This window comes from Antechinus flavipes, chromosome 1 (genome assembly GCF_016432865.1).
Source record: "Antechinus flavipes isolate AdamAnt ecotype Samford, QLD, Australia chromosome 1, AdamAnt_v2, whole genome shotgun sequence".
In the NCBI taxonomy this organism is placed as follows: Eukaryota; Metazoa; Chordata; class Mammalia; order Dasyuromorphia; family Dasyuridae; genus Antechinus; species Antechinus flavipes.
The window spans coordinates 649,944,869-649,959,691 of record NC_067398.1 but is presented as its reverse complement, the minus strand read 5'-3'; the positions used below and the strand labels follow the sequence as shown (position 1 = coordinate 649,959,691).

General features: G+C 41.3%; 1 protein-coding gene across 6 annotated transcripts in view; it reads right to left on the bottom strand.

Annotated features, from left to right (window-relative positions):
* The window catches only part of PLEC (plectin), a 113,928-nt gene extending 110,044 nt beyond the window's left edge, over window positions 1–3,884 (bottom strand). For 3 of the 6 annotated variants that reach the window (XM_051971349.1, XM_051971350.1, XM_051971352.1), the window contains exons 1-2: window positions 3,737–3,882; window positions 2,058–2,256 (exon numbers count right to left, since the gene is read on the bottom strand). In XM_051971349.1, the coding sequence (XP_051827309.1) occupies window positions 2,058–2,250 (193 nt within the window). In that variant the 5' untranslated portion in view covers window positions 2,251–2,256; window positions 3,737–3,882. Of the gene's footprint in view, window positions 1–2,057; window positions 2,257–3,736 lie in introns of all 6 variants that reach the window. The other 3 variants (XM_051971364.1, XM_051971365.1, XM_051971372.1) reach the window with 2 other exon arrangements.
* Window positions 3,885–14,823: the final 10,939 nt, after the last annotated feature.

Sequence of the window (14,823 nt, the reverse complement as noted above, 5' to 3'; positions counted from 1 at the left end):
CCTCTGTTTTCCAGTCCAATTAACCAATCAATAAAGTATGGATTGGTACATGACAGATGACAGGCTTTGTGAGGTAAATAGAAAGACAAAAGGACAATAATACCCATTCTCAAAGACCTTACCTTCTAATGGGACAGCTTGTATAGCAGCATAGTACTTTAAATTTTCCAAAGCACTTTACAAATATTATCTTATTTCATCCTCACAATAACCCTAGGAGATAAATTGCTATTATTATCCACATTTTACAAATGAAGAAATTGAGCCAAACAGAAGTTCAATGACTTGCCTATGTTCACAAAGTTAGTAAGTGTCTAAGGTTAGATTTGAACTCAGGTCTTTATTGACTTGGTCCAGTGCTCTACCCATTGCATCAACTTTCTCACATCACTACCTGTGATAGAACAGCCCCAGACACACTCAAAATTGTGATGCAATGACTTCAAGAACCCCAAATCTATGATGACATGACCTCCCAGATTTTGTGTGTGTGAGTGTGTGTGTGTGTGTGTGTGTGTGTGTGTGTGCTGCATACATATTTATGGACACATAATAATGAATTTAAGATGGAGGGAATATACAGCTGGAGAGAACAGAAAAGATAGAAGGGGGTGTCTGAGCTGAGTTTTTTTTTTCTGGTTTGTTTCTTTTTGTGTTTTTGTTTTTTTGCTGAGGTAATTGGGGTTAAGTGACTTGCCCAGGGTCACACAGCTAGGAAGTGTTAAATGTCTGAGGCCATATTTGAACTCAGGTCCTCTTTACTTTAGGGCTAGTGCTCTATCTACTGCACCACCTTTAAAACCTGAGTTTTAAAGGAAACCAGGAACATTTTACCCAAGAAGGACAGCCAGTGCAAAGACATGGAATATAGCAGATCAAAATAGCTGGATTTCAGAATATGAGGAGAATAACGTGTAAGAAAATTGGTTAGAAAGCAGTACAGGTGATGAAAAGATCTTAATATCAAATAGAGATCTTATATTTGCTCCTAAGGTAATGAGGAACCACTCTAATTTATTGAGCAGGGGAGTAACATAATCAAACCCTTGCTTTAGGAAAATCACTGATGGCTGTATGGAGGACAGATTAGAGAGAGATTAGTTTGAGGCGGGGAGATCAAATAGGAAACTATTGAAATAGTTCAGAGGAGAAGTGATGAAGACTTGAATGGGGTGGGAATACATGTGAAAGATGCTGTAAATGTAGAAATTGCATTATTTGTCATCTGAATGGAGGTGAGTGAGAGTGAGAACCAAGAATAACAGAACATCTAAACATGGGTGACTTGAAGGATGGTGATAATATCACTTGCTAGTAACAGAGAAAATCAAAAGAGGGATAGGCTTGAGGATGAAGAGAATGAATTCTATTTTAGACATGTTCAATTTGGGATGCCTAAGAGATGGGACCTTGTATACAATAAGCACTTAATAAATGCATGTTGCATTGAATGAATGCCACAAATTAATACAAGTATTACCCCAATTTTACATTTAACAAAACATTCCCATTTTTCAGACAAGAAATGGAGGCTAAGAAATGAATCCATTTGCCAAAGCTTACATGGTTAATATGTGTCAGAGCTAGTGTCCTGATTTAAAATCTGGGACTCTGTGCTAAACAATGCCACTTCCCCTAATTGTATCTACCGAGGAGATGAAGCTTTTCTATGTCTGTCCTCTGGACCCTTTAATAAAGAAGCTGATACCTGCCATCATCTATCTTACTTTTTCACAACAATACCTGTTATAGGCCAGCACCAGATACAGTCAAAACTATGATGAGATAACTTCAAGGACCCCTAAACCTATGATGACATGATCTTCCAGATTTCTCCAAACACTGTGATGGCACCCCTATGCCTGTGACAAAATGATTCTTTTCTACTTCTGAAAGGATAACCCAACATCAAGTATTTCTTTAAGAGATGACCCAAAAAACAACTCCCCCAAAATTCTCATATCTGTAATAAAATGATCCTTAGACCAACACCAATGATGGGGTAACTGCCGATACCCTGGTAGCAGAAATGCAATAATGTCCCCAGCTTTCTGTACCTGCAATTCTGATGACTGCCCTCTCAGCAGGGTCCAGGACACCACCATTACCAGCAGAACCTCCTCCACTTCGTCGGCTTCTTTGAGTTTTCCCAAGGTTCCAAGGCAGAGTGTCTCCAGGGCTGGGGGAGCTGCTGCCCCCACTGGAGCTGTCATCCCCAGAACCCCGAGGTTCTGGGCCTTCCCCAGACATGGCCACCTGCAGAAAGGTGGAAAGGAAGGATTGCTGAGGGGGATAACGCTGAGCCGATCACTCAGAAAGATCCTTATCCCCAATCCTTTCTTTCCCAAACCCCATCTAAACATTGATACTCTCACCCAGAGACTACCACTCTTCCCTTACTACCTCCTTATACCTAAACATTCAGACTTACCCTTTGGCTCTCATCAGATACTTGAGCCCTACTCTCCAACCTTGTTACCTAAACATCAATTCTCTCAGCTGTAAACTGACCTGTCTGTAAGATATTGACTAATTTACCCTGCCCCATCACCTGGACGTGGAGAGAGGTGGGGTAGAGTAGGAGGAAAGAGGGGCTTTGTAGTCAGCCTCTGACTGCAGTAAAGTCCTAAAAATAGTGTTCTGAGCAGGAGTGGGAGCCCCACAGCCTGCATTAGCATCACCACGTGAGGCCCTAGCCCCACCCCCTGTTAGCAAACCCTGTCCCCCAACACCCTCTGATGGAAGGTATCACCCCCCTACACCTGCAAATACATACAGGCACACGACTACATGTACACGGCAGACACCACCACAATGCCAACCCTAATATCCTCACAAACACATTCTCACACAATAGAATGCATCAGACACAAGCATACCTATACATATGCCCTCATGGACCCACAAATCACTTGCTAGGCTATGCTGCCTGGGCTGTGGCAAAAATCTATTTTGCTCCCCAGAGGAGGGGTAGTTGTCAGGAAGAGGAGGAGGGTTAGAAAGAAGGGGGTGAATGGAGCTCTGTCTGAGACCCCGGGCTCAAGCCCAGGGGCGGGGTCACCTCTGCAGGCACAATGAGTGTTATGTGACTGCCAGCCCCAGCACTAGTGGGGAGAAGGGGGACAAAAGGCAGAATCTGGGACTGTCCGATTGTCCCTCCCCCAGTCTCCACCCCAAGCCCTGAGCAGGCCTGAAGGAACTCTGTCACTGTGTAGGGATCCCCTAGGCGCTGCCCCTCGGTCCAGGTCGGTTGGAGGGTCCCTCCTCCCCGCCCCTGTCCCGCCCCCGGGCCCGCCCCCGGCCCCTGCAGTCTCCGCAGCACTGGGAGGAGCAGGAGCAGGAGCCAGGGAGGGAAGGAGGGAAGGAGGGAGGGAGAGAGGGAGGGAAAGAGGGAGCAAAGGGGGCAGCAGTAGCAGAAGCCCGGCTGGCCAGAGATGGGAAAGGGAGGGGGGAAGGACAATGAGGACCACGGTCTGGACAGGGAGAGATCGGAGATGGGAGCCTTAGGGAAGGGGGAGATAGGGAATGTACCCCAAAGGCCTGCGTGAAAAGGAGCAGGGTGGGGGTGGGGTTCTCCTTCCTGGGTCTGCAGAAGCAAGAGAGGGAAGATGCAAAGGAAGGGTAGGGGTCTCCCCCGGTCTCGGATTGTCTGTACCCCTAGTAAAGATGCTTCTGTAGCCCCCCGCCCCCTTCCCTCCTCCTGCAGCTGGCCTCCTGCAGTAGACGCACTACGCACCTGGCTCGCTGCTATCTCTGCCGCCGCCGTGGCCGCTACTGCTGCGGCGGCTGCCGATGCTCCACTCAGCTGGCTTCGCTCGGCCCGGCTCAGCCCCGGGGCTCGGGCGGCTCTGTCACGGCTCTGCTCGGAGCGGGCGCCGCAGCCCCAGTCTCGGGGCGGGTGAGCCCAGAACAGGGAGCAAGGGCGGGGGGAGTGGGAAGCGCAGGGTGTGAGTGAGGCCGGAGCCCCGCCCCTGGGGGTGCGTGGGGCGGGTGTGTGTCTGTGACTATGTGTGTGTTGGGGGTGGGGGGAATCATTGAGGGGAGTCAGTGTCTGGATGCTCCCGACTGTCCGTGTGTGTGCGCGCCAGGGCCTGTGTGTGCCAGGAAGTGAAAGTGTCACTGTGTGTGCGCCTGTCACTAGGTCCGGGTGTCACCGATTGTGTGTGAGACAGGGCTTCGGTGGCACTGGGTCTTTTGTCTGAATCCCTCAGTGGAAGTCCGTATTTCTCTGGTGTGACTAGCTCCTGGGTCATGGGGCTGTTGTCCCTGTGTCCCTGGGGGGGACATGTCCCCAGTTATGTCTGTGTGAGCCCGGCGTATACTAAGTCGGGTGTTCTCTGTAGGTGACAGTATATTCCTGGGTGCGTGTCTCTGTGTGTGACTTCACTGTAGATCCTTGAATATCTGTCTCTGTATCTTTTTGGTGTGATAGGGTTTCCCGGTTGTGTGTGCCTGGTGTCTGTAACAATGTCTCCGCCTGTGACAGGGGTTCCTTGAGTATATGTTGATGCTGTGTCTCTTGGAAGTGAGACTCTGTCTGTGATGGCTCCATCCTATGTATAAGTAAATCTCTCTCTCCTCGGTCCAGTTTTCTCCTTTTTTCCCTCCTTTCCTGGTCAATGATTAACTGGAATGGTACCTGGGAGAGAGCTAGAAGTGATGAAGGGAGAGAGGGCACCTCTGTACCTTCTTTGGGAAAACTCTCAGCTTTTCTCTGAGCTCACACAATACTCACTTTGCTTCATCCCCTTCTCTACCCCCCACAGTGACCAGCACAGTTTGACACAGTCATACACACCCAGCAACAACTAGGATACACACAGGCTGACCCAGTTACTGGAAACCAGGAGAATCACACCTCAGCACTCAATCAGATTCTGGTGGTGGTGCTTTCCTTGTCCTATTGCCCCACAATACCTTAGTCTCAAAGACATTCAGTGACAGTGGCAATTGTCATGAGGCCCTCATAGACTCAGGGACACTTTACTCTATAATTATACTTAATATAACCCAATTTTCTCCCAGTCCTACCTCACTCCCAAACTGGGAGTTGTTCTGCTCTTCATAAACTACAACTACCATATTGGATTTCCAGCTCCTATCCAGGAACTGGGGAGAAAGAGAGCAAAAATGGGAAAACTTCCCACGACACGTGTGAAGCACTCTGTCGGTTTCGATTAAGAACGGTTTCCAGGAGAAACCTAAATAGAGCAGAAGGGTATTGTGGGAGTCAGGACAGGGGAGGAGTGTAAGTGGAGCCCTCTAGGGGACAGGTAAGAGGTGGGCTGGTCTTGGAAAAGACAGTCATTATCCTTTCTCTGCAGAAGTGGACTCCAGGCCTCTGGTCTCTGCTGCCGTCTTGTGGTCAAATCACAAATGTCAGCATAAGAGGAATTCTGTGAAAGGATTAGAAAGCATCCACCTCTCAATATCTAGTTCTCCCCCAGACCCCCATTTTCTCGTTTCATATCCCAGCGACTTCAAATTGTGATCCCAGCCACTCCAAATCCCCATCTCCACATACCCAACCCCGACTGCTTCCTCTAACCCCAACTTCCCTAAACCCTCTTTCCCAATCTTCTAAAGTCTTTCTCCTGCCTTCCCAAATCCCCCATCCTTGACTACCCCAAACTCCTTATTCCAGCTTCTAAATATCCCCTATTCCAGACTCCCTAAAGCCCAATCAAGACTCCACCCTGGCCTCCCCAAAATCCAGCTCACAGAATTCCAGATTTTAGAATTAAAAGGGACCTCCAAATTCATATAAACCAATACATACTTGAACAAACCCCATCCCTATGGACTTCCAAGCTCTACTTCCTCTCGTAAGAGGAAACAGCATCCCTTCTCAGTCACACCCAGCTCTGAAAAAAGCCCATTCTGTTTCTAGACGGCCTTAATAATTAGGAAGGTTTGCTTTATAGCAATTTTATCTTGGCAACTTCCAAAGTTAAGCCTGCCAAGCCAAATCACTATAATCTCTTTTCCACATGAAACCTTTCTGATACTTGAAGACAGCTAAAATCTAAAATCTAAAAAACCTTAATCTAAACTTCTTCAGGTTCAACACCCTATGTCCTATGGTATAGTTTTACCATCCTGGTTCCTCCTCTTCTTTGGATAACAGAGATCTATCTCAAATGTGCAGAATACTCCAACAACAGAGGACCTGTGTTCAAATCCAACCTCAGACATTTACTAGCTGTGTGACCTTGGGTGGGTCACTTAACCCTACTTGCTTCAGTTTCCCCATCTGAAAAATTATTTAGAGAAGGAAATGGCAAATCACTTTATTATCTCTGCCAGAAACTCCAAATGGGGTCACAAAGAGGTGGACACAACTGTATAATATCATTCCAAATCTGACTAGGGCAGAGGACAACAGGGCTGCCATCTCCCTTATTCTAGATACTTACAGGCTTAGCTCATTAATACTTATGTCTGGATTCAAATGCTGTCTAATGGGTATGTTCTGAAATATTTTCAAAAATCACCAAAATTACAGAAACTCTGTCAGCCATAGACAGAATAATCTTGTTATACGCAAGATATAGGAAATGAGTCAACAGATGACTCATTTCAAACTTTCAGAGCACTAAAACACTCAGCTGATTTTCAAGCAAACAGTTGTATAGTTATATCTGTATCATTTTTTATTTGGGAAGTTGATTTTTTTAAATAATAGATTTTTATTTTCAAAATATATGCAAATATAATTTTCAACATTCACCCTTGCAAAACCTTGTGTTTCAATTTTTTCTCTCTCCCTTTACTTCCAAACCTTCTCCTAGACAGAAAGTAATCCAATATATATTAAACCAAATATATTCTACATATATTTCCACAATTATCATGCTGTACAAGAAAATCAGATCAAAAAGGGGAAAAATGAGAAAGAAAACAAAAAGCAAGCAAATAGCAACAAAAAGGTGAAAATACTAATTTGTGATCCACATTCACTCCCTACAGTCTCTCTCTGGGTGTAGATGACTCTCTCCATCACAAGACCATTAAAAATGGCCTCAATCACCTCATTGTTGAAAAGAACCACATCCATCAGAATTGATCATCACATCATCATATAATTTTGCTTGGCCATGTACAGGTAATTTGGGATTGCCTCAATAAGAAAGTCTCTAGTGGAATGCCCTAGGGATATGCCCTTGGCACTGTGCTGTTCAATATTTTTCTTTATTTACTTGAATGAAGTCAGAGAATTTATTGGTGAATTTGCCAATGACATGAAATGTCCAGAGATAGTTAACAATGGATGATGGAGACAGAATTCAAAAAGAACACACTAACATGATGAGCCCTCTCTAATAAGCTGAAATGTTATAAGGATAAAAAGAAAATTCTACACTTGGGTTTTTTAAAAAATCAACTTCCCAAATGCAAAATGAATAATTTAGATTCTTTTAAGTTAAAAGGTTTTAGTACAAATAAAACCAATGCAGACAAGAGTAGAAAGGAAGCAGAAAACTGGAAAAAAATTATATCCAAGAGTTCTGATAAAAGCCTCATTTCTAAAATATAGAGAGAACTGATTCAAGTTTATAAAAATACAAGCCATTCTCCAATTGATAAATGATCAAAGGATATGAACAGACAATTTTCTGATGAAGAAATTGATACCATTTCTAGTCATATGAAAAAATGCTCTAAATCACTATTGATCAGAGAAATACAAATTAAGACAACTCTGAAATATGACTACTCGCTTCTCAGATTGGCTAAGATGATAGGAAAAGTAATGATGAATGTTGGAGAGGATGCAGAAAACTGGGACACTGATATATTGTTAGTGGAGTCGTGAACTTAGTCAACTATTCTGGAGAGCAATTTGGAACTACCTTCAAAGGGCTATCAAACTGCATGCTCTTTGATCCAGCAGTGTTTCTACTGGACTTGTATCCCAAAGAGATCATTAAAAAGGGGGAAAGACCCACATGTGCAAAAATATTTGTGGTGGCCCTTTTTGTAGTGGCAAGAAACTGGAAACTGAGTGGATGCCCATTAACTGGAGAATGGTTGAATAAGTTATGGTATACGAATGTTATGGAATATTATTGTTCTGTAAGAAATGATCAGCAGGAAAATTTCAGAAAGATCTGGAGACATATACATGAACTGATTCTAGGTGAAGTGAATAGAGCCAAGAGAACATTGTACATGTAACAACAAGATTATATGATGATTAATTCTGATGGATGTGGTTCTTTTCAACAATGAGGTGATTGAGGCCATTTCCAATGGCCTTGTGATGGAGAGAGTCATCTACATCCAGAGAAAGACTGTGGGGAGTGAATGTGAATCACAACTTAGTATTTTCACCTTTTTGTTACTGTTTGCTTGCTTTTTGTTTTCTTTCTCATTTTTCCCCCTTTTTGATCTGATTTTCTTGTGCAGCATGGTAATTGTGGAAATATATGTAGAAGTGCACAGGTTTAACATATATTGGATTACTTGTGTCTATGGTAAGGGTTGAAAGTAAAGGGAGGGAGAAAAAAAATCACCTACGATACATTTGGCATCTGGAAATATACATTATAAGCTTTATGATAAATATCCATCCCAAATAATAAGAATAATTATCTCAGCATCACAAGTACTTATGATACTTCTTATATCAAATCCTCATTAATTTTAGCCTCCTTTCTTTTTTTGGCAAGGTAATTGGACTACTAATTAAGTGACTTATCACACAGCTAGGAAGTGTTAAGTGTCTGAGGCCAAATTTGAATTCGGGGTTTTCTGATGCCAGGGTCGGTGCATCATCAAACTGCCCCCCTCATTAATTTTAAATGTCAGAGACATAGTACTGTGCAAAGCTCTAGTTGGTAGACTGCCTTCATGTTTAAATTTCTAAATTTCTTGCAGGAAATACTACAAACACACATCATGATAATGCATCCATATCTATAGTTGGGGGTAAGAGAAGGTGCAGTTAGTATCTATTATGTTCCAGATTTCTGCTGTTTTTAACAAATTCTGCTAATATTTTATAAATATTATTTCTTTTGATCCTCACAATATTCCTGTGATTGAGATGCTATTATTATCTTCATTTTACATGAAGAAAGAGAAACAAAAAGACTTGCTTTGGGTAACACATCTAGTTAATATTTTTGACTGCATTCCAATTCAGGGCTTCCTGATTTCAGGTCCAGTGCTTTATCCACTATGTCACCAGCTATTTCAAGTATACAAATCTAATATATAAACAAATAATTAAATGGGAAGAGGGAAGTAAAACAATTAGCAACAATATTAATAGACACCTATAATAATATGTGCGTAATTGTTAGTATGTGTACAAATAAATAGCAAAACAATGCATAGCTGGTTGCAATATATAGTTAATTTTTTACATGCATGATTCTAACACATGCACAAGTAATCATAAACAGCAAAATAATAAAACAAAAAATGACTCAAAAACAGGTAATCATTAACATATGACGCATATACCAGCCTATGTAATTGTATCGTAAGATGTATTACATGGGCAGGTTTTACTATTATCACTTGGTTTCATATTGCAGGTTTCCTCCTGCAACACCATAAGTTATACTGGTCAAAGGTCAGATGATAATAGCTCTTTTGAAACCCATGAAAGACCTGTCTGTCCCTAAACTTGAGTTGGCAGCTACATGATGCAGTGTATAGAATGAAAAACTTGGAATCAGGAAAACCTGAATTAAAATCCTGCCTCAGACACTCCCTAGTTGTATATATTATATATATTAAATATAGCTTATATATATTATATACAATTATAATTATTATTATACAGTATATAATTTATTATATTATTATGAAGTTATAATATTATTGGTGATGATAATATAGGCTAATTATTTTCATCACCATTAGGTCCATAATTCTATTTTCTCAAATTCAGGTTGGCAAATAGTGTTTCTAAATTCTATAGATTGTCTCTGTTCCCTAGGGGGTCTCTCTGGCTGAAGTTCTGGTAGGAAAGGTAGTACTTCCACATTTAGCCCTCCATCTATCATCATCAAACTAAGATCTTCAGCCTAAAGTAAGATAGTTGGTCTAAGCTTCCTCAACATATCATATTATCATTTGAAATTTCACTTCTGATCTATTTGGTTGGAAAAGACTTTCTGTGATTATCTCCTCAGTCGGCTTAGCTAATTGCTCATCTTTTTATTCCTCCTACTCAGCAAGGAATTCAGCAGACTCTCCTGTGGGCAATAGGTGGTTATGCTGAAACATCTTTAGAACACCGTCCCACTCCCACCCTCTTCCCAGAACTATTCTGTAAACAGGCAATTATCCTGTTTTTTAACAACTTTTCATAAAATGGTTAACTTGTGTATAACTTAAACAGTAACAGCATATCACCCTATTGTTTGTTTCTGTCAGGACTCTTCTGAGTTGAGGTCATAAATAAAGGGTAACAACATGTATATAGCACTTTTAAGGTTTGCACAAGACATGTTACAAATATGATCTAGATGGCAGGCTTCCTTTAGCCTCTCTCTCTCTGTCTCTCTCTGTCTCTGTCTCTGTCTCTCTCTCTCTCTCTGTCTCTGTTTCTGTCTCTCTCTTCTCTCTCTGTCTCTCTATCTCTCTTCTTTGTCTCTCCGTCTCTCTTCTTTCTCTCTTATCTCTCTCTGTCTCTCTGTCTGTCTCTCTCTCTCTGTGTCTCTCTCTGTGTCTCTCTTCTCTCTCTGTGTCTCTATCTCTCTGTCTGTCTGTCTCTGTCTCTGTCTCTCTGTCTCTCTCTCTCTCTCTCTGTCTCTCTTCTCTCTCTGTCTCTTCTTTCTCTCTCTCTGTCTCTCTTCTCTCTCTCTGTCTCTCTCTCTCAGCAGAGAAGTGTACTGGTTAGAAATATATGTATCCTTTCCATCCTCAGAGATACTGATGCACATATGTAAGCATAAATCTTGCCCAAACATCAGTGAATAGAATGTAAAACCAGAAGCTGGACTCCAGGAGGAATTGCATTCATGCACTATAAATGTTACAGTGATTCCACTGATATTTTTATTTGGTTCTAGTTTACCTAATCATCAAGGTGCAGTTGAAATCTTTAAGCTATGGATCTCCTTGGAGATGATAAGTTGAAGTTCAAGGTATCTTTATGCTTGTCCAAACGAATATTTCTTGAATGACTTGTTCTTAACATCTCTTCCTGGATCTGAATGGATCCTGGTAGACAAGCTTTAGCGTGAGAAATATTTTTCCTACCATGGAAGCCTTCTGGTTCGTGCTTAGATATGTCTGTGCATACCTGATGACTTAATCAGCCATCACCAAGATAAGACATTTTTCCCCTATCTCCTTCTTGAAATTAAAAAAAAAATCAATGTAGACAAATTCCAAAGGTTTGCTAGTACTTATCATCTCCAAAAATGAGTTGATAGCATTTTTTTCAACCCAGTGAGCACATTTCTTAGTGATATTTCCCAGTTCTTTGCCATCTGGTGCCATCTTGGGTCAGTAAGAATTGTTTGTTACTTCTGCTAGTGTTCTCTTCTGATCCATGTGTCCAGAGCCATTGTTTAGTGCTTTCATAGTTACAGGACAACATGCCCTAGATGATACCAACTACTTTCTGGTACCACGAGTGGGATCAGTTACAGTCTGATACAGCACTTCATTACACAGCTCCAATTTCTGTCATTGTCTCAACAGATGGACACCTTCTGAGGAATGGAACTTGAATCTTTTACTGTCTTTTCCTTGTTTTTTTGGTTTGTAGCACTTCTCACAGTGCTTCATCTGTTCTCATTATTAGCCACTCCTGGACAAGTGAGGCAAAGAGGATTTACCTACATCATTGGCCTGGCGTTTGATAGAAGTCCCTCCCATACCCTCAGCTGCACTTCTGATTAATTGTGGCCCAACTACCTGGGTATCACATGTAGCCTTCACTTCTTCTTTAGGTTTCACTACAGCGTTGGTATCATGTGGCCTTTTAGGGCAGAGCATCTGTGCCCACACAAGTTTTACCTGGTTATCAATGTGTTTTGAACTCATGGTCATACAAATAGTATCAAACTTGGCATTGGTTGAAGTGGGTCAGGAGATTCTGGTTCGCACTTGAAATTGAACTCCATCCGTGTAATATTTGAATTGTTTAATGACAGCCCACTTCAAAACCAGTAATAGTGAGATTTGCTGTTCCTAATTCATCTGCTAGCAAATGCAATCAGTTTTTGGTGACTCTCTCTGCCTCCTCGCCCCCTTTGCCTTCTCTCTTTTCCCTCCCTTTCTTTCCCTACCCCTTGCCCTTCACTCTCTGTCTCTGTCTCTCCCTCTCTCTCCCTCTTTCCTTGCTCCCTCCTTCTCCCCCCTCCTCTCTCTCTGTCTTTCTCTGTCTCTCTCTCTCTCTCTCTCTCTCTCTCTCTCTGTCTCTTTGTCTCTCTCTTTTTCTCTCTCTGTCTCCTTCTCTCTATCTCTCTCTCTGTCTCTTTCTCTCTCTCTATTTCTCTCTCTGTGTGTCTCTTTCTCTCTATTTCTCTCTTTCTCTTTCTCTCTCTTTATCTCTCTCTTAACACACACACACACACACACACACACACACACACACACCCGGTTTGCTTGGATCCATATGTCAACATTGGTCCATGTCTTTGTAATTTCATTCATAATTCATGTATCCACCAATTTCCAAATGGTTTCCTAGGGTTTAGAATAAGCTCACCTTCTTTATTGTTTTGCTCCAGGATATTTTGAATCATAAACCTGTTATTCACTGGCTTAGCAATAACAGTATGATTCTTTACAAAATTGTGGTTGTAGACATCAAACCCTAGCAAAATCTCACAGGTTCTTTAGATGTGGCCAATTAGGAGGCATGTCTCTCCTCTGGGTTGGTGCTCTTGCCTTGCTGTGATACTAAGTATGTGGGTCACATACTTGATGGAGGCTCTGCAAAATCTGCATTTGTCAATTGATAGCTCCAGACCAGCTTTCTCTAGCTGATCTAATTCTTTCATTAGTCCCTCCTCATGTTCTTTCCAAACACAATGAGGTCATGAAGGTATATTAACACTTTCAGATAATTTATGTCTCCTGTTACTTTTGTTTTAAGCCATTGGCATGTGAACTAGTCAGTCAAGAAGTATTTTTAAAAATTTAGATAATGTTTTATTTTTCCCAATTACATGTAAAAACAATTTGGATCCTTCATCTGAAAAAAGTTTGAGTTCCAAATTCTCTCCTCTTCTTTCTTCACTATTCCTGAATCATTAAACAATTTGATATAGCTTATACACAAGTATTTATTAAGCATTTACTATGTATAATGCACTATGCTAAATACAAAGAAAGACAAAAAACCCACATCCTTGCCTCAAAGTTCTTACATTCTAAGTGGGAGGAGGGGGTGATTTGGAGTTGAAATAGTGCCTCCAAAATACCTTGAGACATATCCCCAGGTGCTAAAAATCCAACGGGGTAGATTAAAACTGGTTTTTCTCTGTTGAACTCTCTTAGGAGGAAGGAATGTGAGAGCATCTACTATGAAAATCAAATACTGAAAATCCCTGAATATCTAACAGACATTCCAGGGCATCTTAAACTTTTGAGATGTCATAACGGTCCATTTGCAGTTTCTTGTTCAAAGATTGGTAGTCTATACACTTTCGTATCTTTTCCATTTCTCTCCCATGTCATTACTATAAGTGTTCCATATAGACTCCTGGATTCTTTGATGATTCCATTGACTAAGAATTCCTGCAATGGTTTCTAAGATCATCTATTGCAGCTAATAAGATCTTTTCAGATTGTTCCCAGAACAATCTGGAGACATTAAAGTGAATTCTGTGAGTTGGTTCTCAGGCATATCAAAGTAGAAAGATATTCAGAAGAGATTGTGAAATAAACAAAGACGGCATAAATAATCTTTTTTGAAAATCCTTGCTCTCAAAGCATTTATACTCTGCTGGAGAGCAAGAATATATAACAAATAAGTTAAAACAAATATACTCAAAAATGGATCCATCATCTTTTCAATATTACTATTTCTTCCATCAATGCTGATTGAAACCATCTTTGTTTGCCAGGCATGGGGAACTCACAACCCCCCAACATGTTTAGAGAACTTTCGTGATTTCTCTAAAAATTGAGGGGATCCCAGTGAGCATACCATAGGCAAGATATCCATTGCTTATTCTTTGTCCATGCCGTAACCAGTTCATCTTTTTTACTCATGGTCCATCAACTAGTATCTATTAAGTGCTTATTACATACAAGACTATGCTAAGCACAAAGAAAGGGGGAAAAACCTGCAATCCTTCCTCTCAAGATGCTCACATTCTAATGGGGCGGTGAGGGGAGAGGGAATTGGCATGTAAATAATTAAGCACATATAAGATGAAGATATAGCAAATGGGAAGTAATTTTGGAGCAGAAGGCATTGGTAGCTAGTGGAGGGGAGGAGGAACAGACTAGCAGAAGGTAGAATATGAACTGAGTCTTGAAGTAAGACAGAGAAATGAAGAGCTGGAAGAGAAGGGGCAGAATATTCTAGGTATCAGGAACAGCCAGTGCAAGTGAAAAGTGATGAGAGAGAATCTTGTGTTTAAGAAACAACAAATGAGTCAATGTAGTTGTGTAATAAAATCTATAGGGAGGAGTAACTATGAGACAACTAGAAAGGAAAGGGCCAGGCTATTAAGAGTTTTAAATGACAACCAGAAGAATTTGTATTTGATCCTGGTAGTAATAGGAAGTCATTGAAGTTCATTGAGCATCAGGGGTAGAGGATCAGGGCTGCTTTATTTTTAAAATTTAATACATTATCTCCCCCCCGACTTATTTAAAAAAAAACCCTATTTTTAACAT